Source organism: Prunus persica, chromosome G3 (genome assembly GCF_000346465.2).
Source record: "Prunus persica cultivar Lovell chromosome G3, Prunus_persica_NCBIv2, whole genome shotgun sequence".
In the NCBI taxonomy this organism is placed as follows: domain Eukaryota; kingdom Viridiplantae; phylum Streptophyta; class Magnoliopsida; order Rosales; family Rosaceae; genus Prunus; species Prunus persica.
Genome location: NC_034011.1, coordinates 9,922,120 through 9,946,037, shown reverse-complemented (window position 1 = coordinate 9,946,037; position 23,918 = coordinate 9,922,120). Strand labels below are relative to the sequence as shown.

Below are 23,918 nucleotides of genomic sequence, written 5' to 3'. Positions count from 1 at the left end.
TTTAAGGGCGGTACGACGACGATACACCGACGGTGTTTTTTAACTACCCGTCGTTGTATACTTATACACGACGGGTTTTTTCATAAACCGTCGTTTGTATTACGTATAATAGACGACGTCTGTTGAAAATCCGTCGTCTATATATGCCAAATACGTCTGTTTTTGATTAAAACCCGTCGTCTCTGTTGTTTATTACTTGCGATTAGATCATTGTATAATCTGCTATAGTGATGGTCATTGCCTGTATTTTCACTTTATTATAGATAATAGGTTATAGTGTCGGAGATGGATAAGTCATGGATGCACTCGGATAGAAGATCGAAGGCATATGAGTTTGGGGTGGAAGCATTTTTGAACTTTGCTGTAGAAAATCTTCTAACTACAACACATATCCGTTGTCCATGTGTTAAATGTGTTAATTTGAAGTTGTTTGGGGTTGGAATTATAAGGGATCACTTATACTTTAATGGAATTGACCAAAGCTATAAGAATTGGACATTTCACGGAGAACCTTGGGAAGCAACTACTAATGCTAGCAGAAATGTTGAAGAAGATGATGGCCATAGTAGGTACAGTTTTGTGTCTGAAGAAATTGATATGGATGATAATGATTTTGGTGATTTTGGTTCGGATCCGTATGAGTTTGCCAATGTGATTGGGGATGGAGATCAACCAGTGTACCCTGGTTGTAGAAAGTACACGAAGTTATCGGCATTAGTGAAGTTGTATAATTTGAAGGCAAAACATGGGATGAGTGATGTCTGTTTTACAGAATTATTGATACTTCAAGGCGATTTGCTTCCAGAAGGAAATACAATACCAACCTCCATGTATGAGGCTAAAAAGACTTTGTGTGCATTGGGGCTGAGTTATGAGAAAATGCACGCATGCCCCAATGATTGCATCTTGTATAGGAAGGAGTATGAGGATTCAACTAATTGTCCTACTTGTGGTATCTCAAGGTGGAAGGAAGGCAAAGATGCAATCTTGAAAGAGGGTGTGCCAGCGAAGGTGGTGTGGTATTTTCCCCCAATTCCAAGGTTTAAAAGGATGTTTCAATCACATGAGACAGCTAAGAGTTTGACTTGGTGGCATGTTGCTAGAAAATCAATTGACGGTCAGATGTCTCATCCGGCGGATTCCCCGTCTTGGAAACTTCTTGATGATAAATGGCCTGAGTTTGGTAATGAGCCGAGAAACTTGAGATTGGCTCTTTCATCTGATGGATTCAATCCCCACAGTTCTCTAAGTAGCAGATATAGTTGTTGGCCGGTTATCTTAGTTACATATAATCTCCCTCCATGGCTGTGCATGAAACGAAAGTTCATGATGTTAACCTTATTGATTTCCGGTCCTAAACAACCCGGAAATGATATAGACGTCTACTTGGAGCCTTTGATTGATGATTTAAAATCCTTGTGGGTTGGGATTAGAGGAGTGTATGATGCACATAATGGAGAATACTTTACACTCAGAGCTGCATTAATGTGGACAATTAATGATTTCCCCGCCTATGGAAACTTATCTGGCTGTGTTGTTAAAGGATATAAAGCTTGTCCAATATGCGGCGATGATACACCTAGTCACAGGTTGAAAAATGGCCACAAAATTTGTTACATTGGGCATAGAAAATGGTTACCAATCAATCATCCATATAGGAGGCAACGTGCAGCTTTTAATGGGAAACCTGAATATGGCATACCTCCAGAGCCATTAACCGGAGAAGAAGTGCTGCATATGGTTGAAAATGGTGACAGAGTTTGTTGGAAGAAGAAATCAATATTCTTTGATCTCGAGTATTGGAAATACCTTCCTGTGAGGCATGCCCTAGATGTTATGCACATTGAGAAGAATGTTTGCGATAGTATCATTGGTACATTGCTGGAGATCCCTGGAAAAAATAAAGATGGGATTGCTGCTCGATTAGATTTATTGAACATGGGGGTCAAAACTGATTTGCAACCCGAGTATGGAGAAAGACGTACTCGTTTGCCTCCTGGGCCTTGGAATTTGTCAAGAGCAGAGAAGAGAGAGGTTTGCAATTCTTTCTATGGTATGAAGGTCCCTGAAGGTTATTCTTCAAATATTAAAAATCTTGTATCTGTACAAGATTCAAGACTTCTTGGCCTTAAATCACATGATTGTCATACCTTAATGCAACAATTGCTCCCTGTGGCAATTCGTTCTGTTTTGGAGAAGCCTGCAAGGTATGCAATAACTCGTTTGTGTTTCTTCTTCAATGCTATATGTGCAAAGACTGTTGATGTTTCCAAGCTAGATAAGTTGGAAGAAGATGTAGTAGTTACTCTGTGTTTGCTTGAGAAGTACTTTCCCCCTTCATTCTTTGATATCATGGTTCATCTAGTAGTACATCTTGTCAGAGAAGTTCGTCTATGTGGGCCAGTATATTTTAGGTGGATGTATCCGTTTGAAAGATATATGAAAGTGCTGAAGGGGTATGTTCAGAATCGTACTCGTCCCGAAGGTTGCATTGCTGAGCGGTATATAGCTGAAGAAGCGGTAGAGTTTTGTACTCAGCATTTATCTGATGTTAGTACAGTTGGAGTGCCTTCAAGCCAAAAGATGGGAGTTTCAAAGCCATTATCAGGTTGCACAGTGAGCGTAGTTGATCAGGACCTGTTGAATCAAGCACATCTATATGTCTTGGAGAATACGGAGGAAGTCCTACCTTATATCGAGTACGTATGAGTTTTATTCTTTAAGTTTCCATTTAAAATTATTTCTTATGTTTATCTTATATATTTGGGACCGTAATGCTTGAATTTTTCGTGTCATGTAGGCAACATATGATCCACATCAAGACTGCTTATCCAAAATTTAGAAAGAGAACAAAGTGGCTGCAGGATAAGCACAATAGCACTTTCATTCAATGGCTACGCTTCAAGGTATATGTTGTTGAATAACGTATTTCTCTTTTAATTTTCTTCTTATTTATATGTTAGGATGAATTAAGATATGATTAATTTGCAGGTTCAAAGTGAAGTTGAGGAAGACAATCATGGCGTATCAGAAAATTTAAGGTGGCTAGCAGCTGGTCCAAACATGTCAGTGCCATTATATAGGAGCTATCTTATTAAAGGTATTAAATTCAATATCAAGGCACAAGATGATGTGCGGACAACTCAAAATAGTGGAGTTTATTTACTTGCACATACCATGCAAGTTGCTAGTGCCAAGGATAAAAACCCAATTCTCTCAAATATGGGTTTCTATGGTGTCATTCAAGAAATTTGGGACCTTGACTACCAAAAGTTTACAATCCCAGTCTTTAGGTGTGATTGGATAGATAGTTCTGGTCTTGTAGTCGACGAACTTGGATTTACCCTTGTAGATTTGAGTAAAATTGGACATAGGAATGACCAATTTGTTTTGGCTTCTCAAGTCAAACAAATATTTTTTGTTGACGACCCGATGCATCGTGGTTGGTCGGTAGTGTTATCAATGCCTAGTAGAGAATATAATGATGTTATTGGTGATGAAGTATTAGGTGATGTGATAATTGAGTGTGAGCCATTTACTAGAGGGATGCCAAATGTTGACACATTTGATGAACTGGTAGGTGAGTTAGGCGGTCAAAATATTCGAGATGGGTGTGAAGATATATGGATTGAATGATGCTTATGTAATTGGCAGTGTATGACATTAATTTTGTAATATATTGTAATGTGATTTCTTCACTTTCTACGTTCAAATAAAACACGACATTATTGTGAATCAGTTATTCAGCATATTTACCGACGTCTTAAAGCAACGTAACAATGAAGAACCACGACGCTATTGTGAAGCAATTATTCAGGATATCACGTCGGTGAAGGATAAAGAACCGCCATGTAATTCAAAATAACACGACTCCAATCCCATAATACCGACGTCTAAAAAACGAGATATATAATCTGAACGTTAAAAAATACGACGTCATCATACATTTTCCACGTCGCAAGTTCTTTTATAAACGAAGAGGAACGAAATTAATTCCGACGGAAATTCATTATAACCGCCGTCTAATAACAATTAAACGACGTTATTTGTAATACGGCTCCCATCATAATCTACGCCGTCTATATGTTCTGTAATACGGCTCTCATTTATTTGGAACCGACGTTGTTTAGACGTTCAACGTCGTCTATATTATTAAGTGCGTCGTGAGTAATGAATACATATAAATACAACGTCGACTATATAAATGTATACGTCGTAAATAATGACACTGACAACTATTTCCACGTCATCTTTTTTAGATAAAATCGAAGTGGAAAATTTATTTCACGACGGTTTTTTGTAAATAAGAGACGTTGTAGAACTTTAGCAGACTAAACACGTCTGTTTTTATTGTTTTCCGACGTTGTTGTATTTAACAACGTCTAATATTTATGGTCGTTGTTTGTTTCTGAAAATAGGACGTATAAATTTTTTAATACGACTCTCATATATTTGTAACTGACGTTGTTTAGTTTTTCAACGTCTACTATAGAAACACATACGTCGTAAATAATGACACTGACAACTATTTCCACGTCATCTTTTATCAAAAAATCGAAGTGGAAAATTAATTGTACGACGGTTGTGTTTATATGTGCGACGTAGTAGGTATCAATAACGTCGTCTTCTAATGTATTTAAAGACGTCATATTTTTTATTGTCGTGAAAATTATATTTAACGTCGGCGTATTTTTATTGTCGTCGTTGTATGTCTATCTTGCGGCCTTGTTCTCTTAATATGTGTCATATTTTCCCTTTTTAACGACGGTCTTTTTAGAGAATTGGTCGTCTATTATCATCATCGATTGCTTTTTTTAGATCTTTTGCAGTACAAAGACGTCGTTTTGTATTTTTTGATGACGTTGTATTGTTTAACAACGACGGTTATTTAGCGTCGTGGTTTATGAGGGAAAAGATGACGGTGGATTCTACGACCATTGAAAAACCAAATACACGACGGTGATTTACCGTCGTCTTTTTGCTTTTTTGTAGTAGTGAGGGTTCATAGCTACTAGAGATGAACTTTGGACTGCATGTATTGGGTTGATGTTGGTTAATGGTACTTGCCTTGGCGCTCCATACTAAGTTATTAGGTTGTGGAACATTATTGATATCACCCCAAGTAAAGTTTAGCAAATGTCTCCTACCCTTCATGTGGTTTCCAATCAATTCACAAGGAGGCCATCTCTTCTCTTCAAGAAATCGGCTGGGTCTAAAAGGCCCATCTCTTGTTATTGCTTCCCTTACATGAAAAATGTTTGAGCTTCTTATATTGCTCCCATGGTTGTCTATCCCGGAATTTACTCTCCACAATGAAATCGACCTTGACAAAAGGATCACGAAAAGCTCAAAGTTGGTATCTATCTATATATGTATATACTGAGAATGTTATTTTAGTCGAATGGCTTACATTTTATGTTGTGAAACTGTGAATTCTGGACTACATATATATATATATCCAAACTTGAATCCATATATATTTCCTACAACAGTCCAGTTTTACAATTTCGCAACTTAACATGTGATCCGTATGTCTACCAAGGCAACATTTCTCCCTTAATTTAGTAAATAAGCACACAAGTTCTTTAGGTTTGACTGGTAAATTACCTTGAAGAGTTTGCGTTGAAATCATCATATGGCTGCTGTTTCAATACCGGTGGAGAAGCAAAATGGCTTCCGTTGTCATCAACATGTCTTAAGTGCCCATAAGGATTGAATTTGCGGTAGGCTTCCAGAATGTGATCTTTTACTTGCATTCCTCTACTTGATTGAGAGATAACTGAACAGAACAATAAGTACACAAACTTTTTGTGAGCTTTTCTCTTGAAGAAAGGCTTTGCTTTATGGCATACACTACTGATAAGAATCCAATTAGTCGAAACTACTCTAATCTGCGAGGAAAGGGATCAACTCAGACCTAATCCACATCTGCTTCATGTAAACACTTTGGGTTTCCAATTTCCTCTCAAAATAAAAAATAAAAAAATTTACGGGACCAATAGCGGAATTAGTTCCAAAATTTAAGGTGGGTTTTGATACTTTACCTTGGCCTGACTCGTCCAGCTTCTTACTTCGATACATCTGCTGATTCAAAAATTTCATGATGATTCAGGAAACTATAGAACTGAAATTAATTGATACAAAATAAGAACTAAACATATCCAGTTAGGGGCACCAGTGAAAAGTTAATTACCTGCAAGTGACTCTTTACGTGGGCAATGCTAAGTCCTCTCACGTTCATCAATTGAAGAACTAATTTTGGAGTTGCTCCTGTATTCAGTTCAGTTAAAAAACAGAAATTTAAAAGATACAACACCAATATATATGAATTAGACTATCCACATGCTTAAAACTTGAGAGGTAACTTAAGACTCAAGCTTTCAACAGTGATATATAAATCAATAAAATTTATCATATATATATATATATATATATATTTCAAAATGGGCATACTGAGTTTGAGTCCTTGTAAATGAAACCTCTCAAGTTATCCTTATTGCTATACTTTCTTGCGAGCTAACAAAATTGTAAAACCGCAGACATGGGCTTAGCCAAGTTGGCTAGATCAGGTATGCTCCTCACTCTGCACCTGAGTTCGAATCTCTCTCCTCGTAGTTTAGATTAAATTAAAATAGAATATCGTTGTATCAAAAAATGAAAAATAGTAAGACCCTAGAAAAGAAATTCTATATCTACTTTTATTGTTGAAGAAAACTCAAAATAGAAAGTTCATCCCTTTGAATTGTATTATGATCAGCTGAACCCAACAATGGTGTTGACTTAAGAGACTAAGCCTTACTTAGTAAATAAATTCAAACTTACTTTCTTGTCCGCCGAGCCTCTCAACAGCATGGATGAATGCTAGATGGAGATCAGGAGTCCAACGAAGCCTCGGCATCTTGGATCGAACATATTGCCTTACTGCAATTGTCCGTTCTTTTCCTTCAACACTTGTGTTATTACAACTTAAATTACCTACTGGAGATATTCTGCTCCCAACGGCTTGGGTGCCTTCGTTGGATGAAGAAACATCCTGATCATCATCTCCAATACTTGCTTCCTCATTCAGGTCAAAGAACAAACACTTTTGAGAACTGCGTAAACAGTCATTTTTAGCTTGAATTTCGTAACTTGCATCACTGCTTTGATCATCTTCATCTGAAATCTCAATTCTCTCAGGCGCCATATCTCGTCTATATATTTCTTTCGGTCCTCCACTTAGCATGCCTCATCACTTCTGAACTTGATGATCAATATTGGTATAGATTTAGTCTATAAGTATCTTATGTTGTCAAACAATTTAGTAAGAGTAGTTCATTTATATATAAATTGTCTATACATATATATATGATATATAGATAAATTGTCTTGTCAAGTCGTGTAAGCTTGTTTTGTTATCAGACCGCAAATCATTGATTCTTCTTGTATGGTACCAAGATCTAGAGAAACTTCTAACAAATTTAGAAAACTAAATCCTAACTAGTTTAGTTAAGGCACATAGTTCTACTCCAAAGTGTTGCATTTTAGTCCTTGCCTATGCGAGCCGAACCCGTAACCCTAGAAGGGGATAAATTAGAGTGGTAGTTTGGAGTGGAGCAGCAAAATCCACATGGATCATTTTAATTCCTTTTCTCAATAGTAGATTGATGAGCTTGGTTGCAGCTGTGCGATTCAATTTAATTCATGATGATAGTAGCTTTAAATAACGGTAAGAGAGAGAAGATAATTAAGATAATGAATTATGAAAGTTTCAATTCAGTACTCTTTGATCTGATAATTATCTGAGATGAATCTAATAATCTGCTAAATAACTGTGAAATCCAAATTCACATGAGAGAAAGTGAAAGTGATCAAGGCGAGCACAAACCCATTAGTGATCAACAAGCACCTCCATTTCTTCTCTCCATGATTCCAATGTCATCGTGATGAAAATTAACAAGACTTTCAACTAGATTCAAACCTATGGCTAAATAAAGCTTATCAAGTTTTACCTCAAACGACGAATATTTTATCCAAAACCTAGCTATAAACAGCTACATATATATATTCGAAAGCAGATTCAAGATAGAGGGTTATAATTTCAAACTTACAATATCCATACACAGAAATCAAGCACTGCACTTCATCTGAACCTTCATCATAAATCCACCATGTAACCAGCTGACACCAAACCCAGTTGATCCAACAGTAGATACATGCGAATCACAGAGAGAGAGAGAGAGAGAGAGAGAGAGAGAGAGAGCATTTACTGTGTGCTCCTTGTTGCATCGAGAAATATATATATAGCTAAGTTGAATTTATATGTATTATAGATATAGAAGAATATGTGGAAATAAAGCTTTATGCTGCATTACATTCATATATTCTTAGACTTCAATAATTAATATTTAATAATTCACAATATTGTATTATAAGAAGACGATGGTCGGACTTGGACAGGACTTGATGTATATTTTTACAGCAAAACACTACTGTTGAAAATCATGTGACTTCTGGAGCCTTTCCTCTTTACCGATTGTTCTTAATTTGACAGGTTGTCCATTTTTCTCTCTGCCTACCTATCCGTGATAATCTTTATTAGTTGACCTCTGCTAGTGAGTAGGTCTTCTATTGAGGGATCCATAATAATTTTATTTGAAGGATACTCTTTAGGGTTTAATAAAATTTTATTTCAATCTATACACATTGTTTATTTTTCGATTCTTCATTCATAGATTATTAAGACATCTAGTTATGACCATCAAATAAACGAACTTCAAGAAAATCCGAAAAATGACAACCATTTGATTGAGTGGTCAAATAGTTTTGGATTCAAGTGATTTTTCTCAGAGATATTTTTGAAGGACTTAAAAAACTGATGGTTCGGATCATTACAATACAATATAGAAGGGTCCTTCAAATAAACTTGTTTATACTAGAATCGACAGCAGATAAGTGCGAGACACGTAGACAAAAAGACCATCGGTAGGGAAGCCTTCAACACCCTGAGCTGCCGATCGCGTAGTTAGGCAAACACACCCTCTGGACACGTGGATCATCCACAGTAAATGCCAACAGTCCCATATAGAAATTCTACACAATATGCACACTTCTCAAGATTTATAAAAAGGGGCATAAGTTCCAAAATGAAGGTACTCTGAACTTTCGGCATACTGCATTTAGATATGTTCAGTTATCTTACTAAATTCGTACTTACTTAAGCATCTGAGAGCCTTCGGCTGGTACCACACCTATGACGTTTCTTTTCTTGCAGATCAGACGCTTCTACCGAAGCTAATAGGGATCCGAAGGCCCAAACATCATTAAGTTGAACCCAAGAATGCCAAATCACTTTTTTACATCAACAAAACTTATTTGAGAGATTCTAAGCTGTGTGTATAGATATATATATATATATATATATAAACTAATAATGTTATATACATTGTTAATTTTATTCCAACCCAATTATTCTATTGCAAAATGAATCAAATCTCGGTCCACGTATACCGTGGGAAAGGTAAACCGTCGTCCTCATATCATTGATGTAAACCTGGCCATGCATGCACATAATTTTCTTGCCCCCCCCTATTTTCTAAACAATCATTTGTCCTCTTGTTCTCTGATTTTTGTTTCCCACTGTTTTGTTTATTGTTGTACATATTCTTAACAATCTTATTTAATCTGTCCTCATCTGCACTACTGTTCAAATGGTTGAATGTAACAGCTTTGGCCTTCCAAGAAGTCCTTGAGCTAGTCATTATATATGACAAGAAGTATCACACTCTGCAAGAAAGTCTCTTGAGATTAATAAACTTACAAAAACAAAACACTTGGTTTTATTTATTTATTATTAAAACACATGGAATACCACCACTTGTAGTTCAACCCCAGATCAGCCGAAATTGGACTCCTTTTATATATGTAAACTGTTCCCTAGCTAGTGCTTGATTAATTACAAGTGAATATATGACTCCTTTTTTTTTTTTTTCTTCATCTGAAGTTCTTAATATATAATCTCTCGTTCGGATGTCCGTACATTATGCGGACACTATAGTTAACAGTGAGAAAAGCATAGAGAGGTAGTACAAAATATATGACGTCCACACAATAATAACATGTAAATGGATATTATATATAACAAAATACATGACGTCCACATAGGAGAATTTTCATATATTATATATATAATCAGTATATTTATGTCTTCTATTTTACACCCTTTTCTTTAAAGAATAAAGATGTAAATTACACACACCCCTTTCTTTTGTCATTGTCAGGCACCATGGCAGATCTACCATGCCATGCCTAGTTCAAATCTCAAGAGAGATAGATTATTTGAAACTTGCACTGTGTAATTAATATATATATATATATATAGAATAATTCTAAATTTGCGAATTATTGAGCTGTGGATAATGATTCACCAAAGAAGGCATCCAAACCGGCTCGGGTCAGAATGTACGGGAGTGTGAGTTCGAGGTCGATCGGTCTCCCAATCCTGGTGACCGGTTAGAATGCTCGGCAGGTTTGCTTGTTTAAATTTCCTATAGTTGTGATTTGATTCCTGATTTAATTCTTATTCCTAATCATGTAACCCCAAATATTACTATAAATAGAACTTTTAGGGAGCCTTCATTTGAAGTTGTTTGATTGTTCGACAGGGGGTTGAAAGCAAATCTTGCCAGCCCTAATTATGGGTGTTTGTAATTACTAATTGTTTATTTTTTTTCTTGTATAGTAAGAATCTCATAGTAACCCGGGGACATAACTCATATTGAGCTCAATAACCATCCAAGTCATCAAATTCTTGTCGACCATCTTTCATTTCTCGAAATAATAAAAGAAAAATGCTTCGTTCCTTAAAATTGAAGAGAAGCTCCTACTTACAACAAATGTGGTTTTGACACGTGTCTTTTTTATTTTTTATTTTTTGATTAAAATTTTGCCAATATTGTTTAAATTTGACAAGTGTAAAAAGTTCTGTTACCCCAGTCTATTTGGAAATTGGGGGAATATGAGGAAAACTAAGTTGATAAGATTAAACTTCACCCCAATATTGTCTCTTGATAAAAAATACAAAAAATACAAAAGTGTTGTCTCTATTTCTTGCCATTTTACCCAATGTCCAAGTATTTACTTTCCAAAGCATCTTACAATAGAATTTCCACAATTTGTCATGACATAAGATCATACCATTTGTTTATTAATTGGGAAGACAAGAGGTTGCGAAGAGGCATCATCTCAAGGATTAGGTTTTGGCTAAAAGACACCTAAAATTTACTAGAAATGTGTGACATGATCTTTAGGGGGTGTGTATGTACTATATTTGAAGACCTAGAGAGAGAGATTCTGTCAAGTGAAGACAAATATTCGAAAAAGTATGAGTTTTAATGGGGAAGAGTATGCGGGAGAGAAGGAGATCGGGTCTCGTGTGGGTTAACAAAATAAGAAATTCTCTTGGGTTTTATGCCCTCTTTGAACCTATTTGGATTAACTGCCATTCATTAATTGGTGTTATTTCATTTTGATTGAAAGAATTATTTTATTTCATTTGGAGTGAGAAATGTTAAAATATATAAGATTGAACATATATAGCATCTCCTTCAACGAACAAAGACTAATGTCACTAAACCAAATGAGTATGAAGACCGAATGGTTCATTTGTACGAGACGATTATGCTACTTGACTAGTAGATTACATAATTATCAGTCAGTCCCTCAGATACACTCTTCTATGGGTCTTGGGTTTGATGTCTATTGCCCAATCTGAAATTAACTTTGGTATTTCATTTGGTTTTATGGCATTTGGATTGAGAATATTATTTTTGTTTGTTTAAAATTAGGGTTGAGTTGAGATGGCAATTAATCTCATATATCCTTTATGTTACATTTGACCTAATTAATTACTCTTGTTTGGCATGATAGGTACATTTAAAATGGGAAGTTCAAAAAAAAAAATTCAAAAACTCAAAGGGCACTGTTCTCTGGGGGTTGACAAGGTCTGCTTAGTTTATCTGGAGGCCAACCATAGCTAGGGTTGTCACTTGTACTAAAACTTTGTCAACCGTTGTGTGCTAGTATATATGATTCCTACATTGACTACACAACAACCGTAACCGAAAGCCATGCCCAATGATTTTGTCAAGAGAGATATAGGAAGGTGGGAGCTTATTTCCTTTTAGATTACATTGGAGGAGATCGAACTCTAGATCAGATCAATTATAATTCATCTTTTTATCTGTCTTTGCATGAAGAACTATTCGTTGGATGTGTAGAAACGCGCGTCGAGAACTTAAGAAAATTAATATATATATATATATATATATATATGGAGAAGCAGTTATCAATTATTGATATATATGTGTCCCTAAATCGTATTCTTATACGCGTATTATGTACGTATATTCACGTATAAGAAAGAGTAGGGGCAAGTTTAGTCAGGTGTGTTGACTGCTTCCAAACCGTTTCGTGGCAGGTCTAGAGCCATGCAACTTCCATGCAGCTCTTGGGACATCCTTGATTGTATATTTTTAAAACCCAAATGGGACTGCTTACATAGTAGTCAGTACCACAAGAATATGTATACGGTCAATATTCTCATGCATAATGCATGAATCAAGATGAGTGATTGAGACTGAGAGAAATTATTGAAGTGCATAAATAAAAGAAAATATATATAGACCTTAGCTATGTATTCTGTCAATGCCTTTAATATCCCTTTTTTATACCTCATAAAATATTTCGGTAAATAATACTTCCTTGTCACATTCGTACTTTGACACATTATATATGTCATTTAATTAACGAGTTAATTAAATTGATGATATGACAATATAACATGTCAAGCTCTTAAGAAAAATATTACTCATAATTTGATTACGGGATTGTAAATGTAGATAATTGCACAACTTAAAACTGAAGTTTTTTTTTTTTTTTTTTTTAACATGGTGAGAGATGTATATATACTGAGAAAGAATCAAACTAGCTGTGTGTGTGGTGGTCTCTTGGCTGCGTTGGATAAAGAGTTGCCGCGAACATAGGCACCATATGAGATCTCAACACAGAGAGAGAGAGAGAGAGCTCAAATTCACATGTTCTTGTTTTACGGAGGTAGGGAAGGAAGGGTGAAGCCAAATAGTCCATTTTTGTATGTATTTGTCAACTAGTATAGGTAGGTAGGCAGAAAATCCAGCACCAACCCAAAAGCATTGAAGTGCATATATATATATATATATACAGACACAGAGAGCTTCTATTGAGGGATCTCTCAAATAAGCTTATTTGAGGAATACCCCTTGTAGGCCCCACTCCGATTGTATTTCACTAATCCAAACGTCTATTTTGTAGATACTCATTCAAAGATCATCTCTACAAAAAATCACTTGAATAAGATATCATTTGACCACTCAATTGAGTTATTGAAATTTTAGTATTTTCGTGAAGTACCGTGTTCATTGATTTTGTAAGACACAATTGGATGTCGAAACAGGTTCCGATTTGTCTAATTTTTTATAAGGATGATCTATGAATGAAGACCTAAAAAATAGATGGTTTGGATCATTAGGAAAAAAATTGTAGGGTACCCTAAAGGGCGTCCCTCAATAGAAGGAGACTGTATATATATATATATATATATATATATATATGCATTTGCTCATCCTTATGTGCGGGGTTTTATTTTGTTCAGTTTGATCATAGTTTTGTTATTCTCTTTAATTGAACACTTCTTTTAATACTGTAACAATTCAGAATCTCAAAAAATTCTGTCATTAAGAGGCATACTCTAACTCTTCCTAATAACATCCGCAAGCCCCAATGATATACTTTACTGATAATTGTTTGTTCAAACATTCATATACATATACATTTTAATCCATCCCCTGCCATATTCCAAGAGCCAATTGCAAGGGCTCGTTTGGTGGCTAAGATTTAATTGGATTGGATAAGTCATTAAATCTATGGTATGTTGAACGAGAAAATGAAGGTAGAGATAAATAATTTCCATTTTGGGGGTTATTATCCTACTATTTTATGGGGATATTAGATGGGATAAGTTTTCTTCACGAACAATCCATCTTCTACCTTCAACTTGGTAAAAAAAAAAAAAATTCATTTCTTCCTTAAACATACTTTAAATATAGGGAGTTATCATATCCAATCTTAGACACCAAACAAGATAAATCCTTCAACTCGGACTATATGAAACTGGTGAGAGTTAAGTTAAGAGGAGAGGGGTCATAGTTTCTATTCCCGTGGTACGTAAAAAAAATTCAAAAATAAATAAAAATCCTAAGCTATTGTGTTTGAAAGCTAAAATGGAGAACTTGATGTCCCAACTATTGCTATGTGAGGTTAAATCAAGCGATTTTTAACTTTCATGATAAGTTAACAATCTTACTATGACCAAATATATAAAGATGAACTCAATATTTCCAATATACTTGAAAATGTAATTTTGGATTTGAACTAGTAGTCAAATTCGTTATTGGATGAACGTGTTGTTCAAACTAAGTGTTTGGCGGACCATTGGCTTATACATCAAGTGGGTTGAGAATTACTTGTATAGTGATTGTATTTTTCATGTGCTATATTATGATTTTTTTTGTTAATTGAAGAAAAAATAAGTTCATATAAGAAAATTATCACCCCCAAACCCCGTTTACTATCCCGGTCCGACCCGACCTGTACTGGAATTCAGCTGCTGCAGGCCAATCAAATTTAACTTCTGAAAAATTAAGACAGCACAAACAATCGTTGCCTGACAAACCTCAGTATAGGCAAGCCAGGCCTAATTGCACACCACTTGGGTAGCTACCTATGCACTTCTTTGAAAGGTTGATTGCAAAAACTATCTTTTAGGGAAAATACCACCAAGGCATGAAGAATCGCCATACGAATACGATCAATGACCATAAAACAAACAAAATGCCAACGCGAATGTGATTGGCCATGATTTCTTTCTTCCAACTTCCAATGACTGCCCTACTAGTTTAATGTGAGGTCAGTAAATCAGACTACATTGGTGTATTATTATGTACAAGCCAAATGCGCAACTTACATAAGCCAAAAATAAATTATTGCCAAAGTTCCCCCTCAATGGTTCCTATCATGAAAAACGCAAATTTAACTAAAAATGTATAAACAAAAAACAAGAATTCTCAAGTTCTAATAACAGGGCCCTTGTACAGCCCTCTGCGAATCACAAAGTTGTCGGGAGGTTGAAACTCTTCTAACCAAGTTACTTGTGGCTCTGTAACTCCTTCAAACTCAAGATAACCTTCATCCCAAACAAAACAAACAAAAACTACGAATATCAGCATGGTAGACAAATTTTACCAGTTATGAGTTATCCTTATTCTAGGACCAAATGGAATTTTTGCAACTGTAATAACCAGCAACGTAGACAAATTGCATTACCAGGCAGATCTTTTCTTGAGGACTTCCGGAAATACGTGCAGTGCCGTCCATCTTCAGAGGAGTAAGGCGGCGCAAGGATGTCAAAGATGGCACAAGGAGTTAGAGCTCTAAAACTATGGATATTGCCTCCAGTTGTTGGATAAAGAACTGTTGGTGGGCATGGTGCTGTCATCTCAGTATCTTTGACCAGCTTTGCAGGTTTAGCTGCAAAAATCACCAAATACGGTTTCTAGTTTTAAAAAAATAATGAAATTATGATAGCCCCCTTCACAACTATGGCCATGCGAAGAGTTACTTATTCAGCGAGCTAAAGACTATACCAAAATTCTTTTTTGCGTTTTTTTTTTTTCCGTGAGAAACAAAAATTTATTAAATAACAAGCACATACACAACCAGTGGCAGAGGACAAGATCTAGCAGCTAACAAATCTTATAAAGCCTAAATTACATTACTGGAAAAATAACAGCAGCCCTCCAATCTGTAAAAATTGAATTAAAAGGTATTTCCTGGAATTCTGAAGAAACTGACGCCCAAAGGGGTGTCCAAAGGCTACTTTATCCCACAAAATATCCACCTTGTCTCGCGAAAGTCATCCAACACGAATCCCCAAGAAAACCATACACACAAAAAACTGAAGGTAATTAGCCAAATGAATTTCATTCAAAAGGGGCTAAAACTGTTCCTTAAATCTTTGGTCGAACCGTAACTGAAAACATATATATAGCAAGCATTCAAAGCAAAGCACAAAGGTAAAATGGAAAGCTGTTGATGTTTCTAAGCTGGTTGTTTTCATGGCATGCTTAATTTATATATTTAAATAATTGAAAAACATATTCATACTTATCTCAGCTCATATATCAACGTATTAGTGTCAAGACAAACATATAACTAATCCCGCCGCAATTAACAACCAAAAACTGTTAAAAGAAGTTCAAAATGTGAAATAAGAACATGCTAGAATGATGACAGAGCTCACAGGATTTGGGAAACACAATCCCACAGGTAATTTCCTTGTCGTAAGAATCAAAACACTTCCCGCATACAGATACAAACATTCACAAACAGGATGCTGTTTAATTTTTGAAGCATGCAAAGGAGATATTACGTCAAGCAAACAAAACATTAACTAACATTTATATAGTAGATGAGAGATACTGTGGAAAAGCACACCTTCTGATGGATCGGCAGGACCAGGAAAATCAAGCCAGTCATATGAATTAACACATAATGTACCATATATAAGCTTGCTCAACACAGTCATTCCAGGATGATTATGAAGGGGTATGATAGAGGAAGGGGGCATGCAAAAAATTCCCATCTGCCAAAAATAATAACAATAGATAAATACCATGATACTTGGATATCCAATTGTAAGTGAACATTGATTGTGCAGTTGCGAGCATGCAGAAATTTTTAGTCTTAGAACTCTAAGGCTCCATTTGGTTGAAGAGATTTGTATAAATGGATTCGGAATTAATAATAAGCTTACAGTTTTTAAAAGAACTGTACAAATACACTGCAATATATTTGAAAGAACTAGACTTTACATAATATTATGAATTTGAGATGACTAGGTACAACAATGAATCATTTGAAATCCATGTATATATATATCTATTTCATCCCACAGGAATACAAATTTTATGCATTGTTAATACTATTCTCAAGCAATTTAACTCTAAATATTAGCTAAAATCCCTAGATTTGAAATCTCACAATCAAAATGGAACCCAAAACAATTTGCAATCAATAACTGACGAATTGTCACCCTGTACTCACAGAGAAGCTATCGCACTCATGTAAATGCAAGTACTTGATTGGTGGCAGTGACTGCTGATCCCCATTACGCTCAAGCATAGAACCTGACCAATTACGCACCAACTGTGCCTCCTGTTCGAGACCTACATCAGCAGGCTTAATTTTCTCTGAAACAAAATTATATACAAGGTTAAAAAGTGCAAAAAAATAAAAAATAAAAAATAACATAACATAACAAAGGAAGTGTTTACCTTAAGATTTCACACTATTATGTGCAGAAAGAAAGCAAAATGAGGCATGTCATATAGCATTACAAAAGGGTGCTAATCCTGATGCTACGGGCAACGACCACGGCTTATGTGTGTATTAACAGTGCAGATGCAAGTACTAGAGCTGAAAATCGAGTCAAGCTGTTGGCAAGCAGCACGAAGCTTGGCTCAACAAAGCTCACTTATACTTACTTATTTAATAAAAGAACAAACAGAAGTCAAACTTTCAAGCTCATTTAATAAACAAGCGAAGCCTGTGCAATGGTAAAACTAGACTTGTTAAGGCTTGTGAACAAAGCTTGACAGCTTGTGAAGAAGCTTGAGACCAGCTCAAATATTTAATCTAAGGAATAAGCTATTGTATCTAAGTGTCTACAAAAATCCAATACTAGTTTAAAATATATGTCTTAAATTCTTATTATGATCATAAGTATTTAGCTCTAGTAGAAGGTAATCCTTCATCACAAAGGAAAGGAATACTTACAGAAGTTTGTAGTACTAATTATTCAAGTTTACCACGTAGGCCTTCAGCACCAAGCAAAAAATTTCAATGCCTTAGATGTCTTGTAAATCAGGTGGGACAGTTCATGCTAAAGCCCAATAACCTTTTGGGTCAGGGAAGGGCAACCCAATCTACAAAAAGCCAAGGTCGGGCCCCAACCTTGATCCAAAGGAGGGAAGGAGCTACAGACAGAACCAGGCCGTACCCATCCTATCCTTTTTTTAATTTACAATTAATCATCTAAAACTAAGTTATTAATATTTATCTACACTACTATTAAGAAAACTCCCTGTGTCAATCGTAATACAAAAAAATTCAAAGACCCCCCTTTTACATAGTAATTAAACTCCACTTTCTCTCAACCGTCTTCTCTCTCCCACACCTTACTTTTTTTCTCCTTATTGCAACTTGCATCATACTGCACATGCATCCCATGTGGTGATGCTTATGGTTTGTATGAAACTAACTAACTTCTCTTAATATGAGACTGAGGCGTGCATGATGACTTTTTTGGAGTGTGAATAACAGTTCCAATAAATAAAAATATCTTAAACTTATGTAAATAATAAGACTTCTAAAATATAAATACTGGGGCAAGGAGAGGCTGTGGCACCTAGGCCCAAGCCCAACTCGAGGCAAGCCTGAATCAAGCCCAACCTCAAGCCCAACCTCAAGCCAAACTTGGGTCAGGTCAGCCGTTGGGCCAGGGGTCTTTACAAGCCTAGCCACTACACTAGTCCCACATCTATTAAAAACAAATAAAAAACAGAGTTGTCAAGGCATGAAGCCAACTCATGAAAGGCTTATGAAACTAATAAAGCTTGAGCCTTGAGGTTTGCACTCAAGAGGTTGAGCTTTTGATGCAGGACGCGTAGGACCTAAATTTACTAGTTTCCTAATGTATTTGTTTGTTTCTTAGATTCTCTAGTTTTCCAATTACTAGTAGGATTTCTACTTTTCGAGTTTCCATATTTCAAGTTTTAAGTTTCCTATTTTATTTGGGTTATGATTTCTGTTTAATCAAGGGATTTTTATCCAATTATTTCTAGGTTTTAGTTTGCTATAAATAACCCCATGTAGTTCTTTAAAATTCAGATTTGAATGTTGAGTAAACCTTTTCCTAGAACTCTCTGATTTCGTCCCTTCAATCTATATTTCTTCTCCTCGATCTCCGATATTCTTCTTTGTTCTACTGTTTCAGCCCTTTATCTCGTCTTTTCGATCTATATTTCTTCTCCTCGGTCTCTTATATTCTTCTCTGTTCTATTGTTTAAGTGCTTAATCTAACACCTACGGGCTGTACTACATCAGCTTTACTTTATATGTGGGAAGACTTAGCCGTACTCCCCTGCAACTAACCAAACATTATTAAGTAACAGATGTCTTAACTATGGAGTGCTCAACAAACATGGAGCAAGCAGCATATCTTAGATGTGCTGAAAGTCCTAAATAAAAAAGGTTCAATGTGTCGTTGTTGTCTCCTAATTCCAAATTTGTTACAGATACCTATCAAACTTGATCAAACTACCAAGGACACCAATTTGTTGATGGTGGTCTAACAAGCTACTAATAATGGTTTTCGTCTCGCTAACAAGAGCATGCCACTTTAAGAATTTTTCTTTTAGTCTGGACAATGGACATATTCAAATAAGGGATTAAGGTTTAAGGTTTAGGGTCGACTTGTACACCATACAATTATGGTGGCCTGAACATAATAGACAGGCAAGTTCCAAAATAAAAAGACAAATTGAAGCATGGAGCCATTCTGATCACACATTAAAATAAAAAGACATGCATAAACCTGAATGCACAAACAATGTTTGGTAGTTTGGTTGTCATAGGTCCCTTTTTCTTATCTAACTGATTACAGCTTCAAGTTAGTGGTGCACAAGGAAATGAAACATATATACATAGAAGGCAGGGAGGCAATATGCCAATCAGTGATTACGTGGTAATGGAAATATCGGATGGTCATTAATACTTCAGGGGACTACAGACTTACAGACCTTAAAGAAACCAGAGAAAACCAGTATGTCAGAAAGCAGAAAATATTAAAATACAAAAACAAAGTCAAACCACTTTTAAAACGTTATCACAGGGGAAATTGAAAAATCAACAAAATAAGGTCCATTAGAAGCAACTTTGACTACAATAAACAAAAATAAATATGGCCCAAGAAAATATTGTGAAATATTACCCTATAATCAAATGTCAATTCACTGAAGACCACATAAAATAAACATCCATGTCATAAAGGATGGTTTATAACATGTGTAGACATTTTTAAGATAAGGTGGTATGGGGGTTGTTCTTTAGAATTTTAAGAAAGTTACTCATCTAACATCGTGAAAGGCCAACAAGCTTTAATCCTTTTTGAGGAAGTGAAAATGATACATATATTAAAGATGGATGTACCATATACATCGGAGACTTGGATTCCTTGTTCCAGATAATTTAACCTTAACCATAAATTACTGACCTATTGGACTTTCGTCTTGAAGAGATATTCAACATCAAGTTAAAACAATTTCAGATTCAAATCCACAAGAAAAATCAATCAACTGCAATCCACAAAAAACAAGTACAAATCAACTCAAGGAGTCAACAAAGAAAGAGTATATCAGAGAAGACATGATCCGATTCACTTAAACTCCAAGAAAGTATTAGTAGAAGCATCTTTACATAATGCTAAAAAGAAAGAGAAAAGATAAGTTGCCAAGTTCCCTAATACTATAGCATACTTGACAAGCTCACCTACATGTGTACCATCCAAAACCCTATACACAAGTATGTTTTTACTGCAACGAGTCATAATTTAGGTTCTAAAGAGCCATAATTTTATAACAAAGTTCAAGCATAATGTATAAAATGAACGAGGAAGCTTTCAGAACAAACAGAAATCCCTGATGGTGGTACCTCTTATTTTTTATATGTTATCAAGTGCTTTGAATATTTTTTTTGTCTGATAACTACTAAGTGTGAACAATTTAGGTTTTGCTTTTAAAAAAAAATACAAACAATTTCGGTTTAATATGAGTAAGTTTAATCCCTTTTTTTTTTTTTTTTTTTTAATTTTTACATTTTCTTGATGTGCTTTAAAGTTCATTGCTGCCTTGTACTCTTCGGTTTCTTACATAGCTAGATTAGCAAGTTAACTAAACTAATGGGAAACTCCTTTCCGGTTTATGACTTAGCAGGGAGCACTTCAGTTGATGAGTTAAAAATAAACACCGAAATTGCCCTGGAAAAACTAGTATATTTGATTTGTTAGGATTTTCAAGACAAAACTTCTCTTCGAAAATTAACATTCACTTCAAAACAACAATTTTGTCTGTCTTTTCGATGTTCCAACTAGGCAATGACATATAATTAGCAGAGTAGAACATGGAGCAGCAGAACGCAAGCACAATTTGAACATGTTTGGATTGATATATCAGGAGATAAAAGGACCATTTCTTCATACCTAGTTTAACACGAACTTTTTCGAGTGCTTCTTCTGACACAGGTCCATTCGGCAAAAATGATGATTTGCAAACATTATAGAGTCTCTGAATATAATATGGCATGATGCAAAGACGGTACCAACTTAACTGAACGGACTACAGCCCCAAAAATCAGTAAGCTGATAACATCTTCGCAAGAAGCTTATTGATTGCAATGCCAATCCAAAACCAAATTAGGAAACCTTATTGCCTTCTATTCAGCATATCAAACCTCTCATTTTGCAAACGACAGAAACAATAATGAAACTCCATGGCAGTTTTTCGATCCCTCTCTGCTAATCTTATCTATGAGCACCTACTCAACAAGAATACATATTAAGGCAGTGTTAATAAAATTTTCATTAAGAGCATGCACGAAAAGAAAAGATTATGAATTTGCATCTCGTACTTTTTATGACACATATGCAACTAATCAAAGCGATTTGTTTCATTCAATTCTAAAGTTATCTTTTTTATCATTCTTTCAACCAATTCTAAGCACCCCAATAAAAGGTAAAGTGAAAAACATGCAGAACATTATACATATACTCCAATAAAATAAAATCAAAATAAAAAAATACACCATTTATCAAGTAGTTAAAAGCGAATAAGATCAAAATCTATCAAACGAAATCAGGGAATTATATATCAATACCAACAGAATGATGAGAATTTGAACTTTACAATGATTATAAGAAGAACAAGAAAGACCCACGTTGGATCCAAACTGGAAAAAGCCATAAATGAGATCCAATAAGGAAGAGAGAATATGGATTGAGATGGGATTTGAAGCTAAAGTACCTGGGTTCGGAGAGATAGACGAAAATTGTGGAACAAGTGAGAGGTAGAAAATGAAACATAGGGAATGAAAGAGCAGAGAGATCGCCAGTATAGAGGAGGAAAGGGGAAGTGGAGGAAGAAGCCGAAGGAAGATCTTCGACTACGTCATTTCCTTTTACGGCCTTTTTGGGTCCGTGTGTGTCTCTCTTCTACACCCCTTTGGCCTCCATATTGCTACACATTCACAAAAGTACCCCTCGCGTTTTTGACCTTTTTTTTCAAATGGAATTAATCTGTATCTATATCTATATATTATCTATTTTGAAATAATCGTTTTATTAGTCCTTAAAATTAGACTGGATTTGAGTCCCTCAATTTTTAAAATCCTTCCCGCAGTCTTTTAACTTCAATTTTATTATGACAAATAGTCACCCTTCAATTTTGTTAATTTTTCTATTAAATCAAGGGCAAAACGGTATCTTTGTATTAAATTGATTTAAATATGAATTAAAAAAATTAAAATTAAACTATCTGTCCTCTCCCTCTATCCCGATTTCTACTCTCTTCAAACTTGATTTTTTATTTATTTATTTGATTTTTTTTATTGTTATTTTAAGGATATTATTTTTTATTCATTTTTTTTATTTTAATATAAAAATACCATTTTGACCCCGCATTTAACATAAACAGTTAACAAAATTGATGTCAGAACCATTGGTTCTAACGAAAGTGAAGTTTAAGGACCACAGGAACAATTTTAGAAATTGAGGAACTCAAATGCAAATCAGGTCTAAGTTCAGGGACTAATAAAACGATTAACTCTATCTATCTATATATATAAAGCAAAAGACAGAGAATGATAAAACATTTAAAATACCAAAAAATATTCTTAGTTAATGCAAACATTAAAAATTAAAATTATTAATTAAATGAGAATAATATGATAAATTCACAAACCCAAAACATACCCTTGATTAACCAAAGTGCTAAAAGACTGCAAATTAATATAATAGGAGTAAAATAGTAAAACACTAATTTGATCAATTATAAAATATAAAATAAATTCCACCTAAGTAATTATATGGAGGAAGTTATTCCCCACTCCATCCACATCCCTCTTTTTACTACCCCACTCCACTCCACCCACATTCTTTTTTCTTTTTTATTTATATTTAATTTATGTTTAAAAAAAATTACATATGAAAAAAATAATAATAATAATTTAAAAGGCCAATACTTAATAATAATTCACTAGCGTGTGCCGAAGAGGCTAGTGAATTTATTAAGTATTGAAACTTTTCATGAAATGCTCCTTGAACTTGTACCAAACTTTCAATTGACCCATATCCATTTTTTTTTTAAAGAAAATTAAGGATATGAAATTTTTGTTTTTTCACCAATATCCCCCCTATTGTCTAAATCCTCAACATTTCATCAAATTTTCTGTTAAATTATTTTTTTTAGAAAAAAGGGAAAAAAAAAAGAGAAAGAAAAATTATGTGCGACCCACTTAACCAAACTCAGCCCCCCTCTCCCCCCCCCCCCCAAAAAAAAAGCCCTCAAACCTTCTCCTCCTCCCCTTCTCTCCCTTTCTCCCCCACTTTCCCTTTCAATCTCTCTCTCCCCACCCTCACTCTTTCTCTATCTTTATGCTCTCTCTCCTCATGCAACCCCCATCGACACGGAACCCCCCCATCCCCCAACCTCACAAACTCAACCTTCAAAGAG

General features: G+C 35.1%; 2 protein-coding genes across 4 annotated transcripts in view; both read right to left on the bottom strand.

Moving 5' to 3' along the window:
* LOC18782555 overlaps nt 1–8,243 on the bottom strand; it is a 23,848-nt gene extending 15,605 nt beyond the window's left edge. The window contains exons 1-6 of the mRNA XM_020559888.1: nt 8,091–8,243; nt 6,823–7,272; nt 6,194–6,270; nt 6,045–6,081; nt 5,608–5,779; nt 4,983–5,323 (exon numbers count right to left, since the gene is read on the bottom strand). Coding sequence (XP_020415477.1) covers nt 4,983–5,323; nt 5,608–5,779; nt 6,045–6,081; nt 6,194–6,270; nt 6,823–7,225 — 1,030 coding nt within the window. The 5' untranslated portion in view covers nt 7,226–7,272; nt 8,091–8,243. The remainder of the gene's footprint in view (nt 1–4,982; nt 5,324–5,607; nt 5,780–6,044; nt 6,082–6,193; nt 6,271–6,822; nt 7,273–8,090) is intronic.
* On the bottom strand, nt 14,895–22,418 carry LOC18783384 (plant cysteine oxidase 4). Of its 3 annotated transcripts, none has more exons than XM_007215837.2 (6): nt 22,212–22,418; nt 21,392–21,726; nt 17,179–17,324; nt 16,570–16,717; nt 15,400–15,603; nt 14,895–15,259 (listed from the first exon to the last, which is right to left on the bottom strand). In XM_007215837.2, the coding sequence occupies exons 2-6, from the start codon at nt 21,492–21,494 to the stop codon at nt 15,141–15,143; spliced, it is 720 nt and encodes a 239-aa protein (XP_007215899.1). In that variant the 5' UTR covers nt 21,495–21,726; nt 22,212–22,418; the 3' UTR covers nt 14,895–15,140. The 3 variants fall into 3 exon arrangements, with proteins under 3 accessions (XP_007215899.1, XP_020415785.1, XP_007215898.1); XM_020560196.1 differs by lacking the exon at nt 22,212–22,418 and adding an exon at nt 20,408–20,489 and having other exon boundaries at nt 21,392–21,502; XM_007215836.2 differs by lacking the exon at nt 21,392–21,726 and having other exon boundaries at nt 22,212–22,417.

Excerpts from the sequence above, each read along its gene's own strand:
- LOC18783384 (XM_007215837.2), bottom strand. The coding sequence starts at position 21,494 with ATGCCATATTATATTCAGAGACTCTATAATGTTTGCAAATCATCATTT. Across the intron at positions 16,718-17,178 it reads ATGAGTGCGATAGCTTCTCT|ATGGGAATTTTTTGCATGCC; the intron begins GTGAGTACAGGG and ends TATTTTTGGCAG. Across the intron at positions 15,260-15,399 it reads CTCAAGAAAAGATCTGCCTG|GTTATCTTGAGTTTGAAGGA; the intron begins GTAATGCAATTT and ends TTTGGGATGAAG.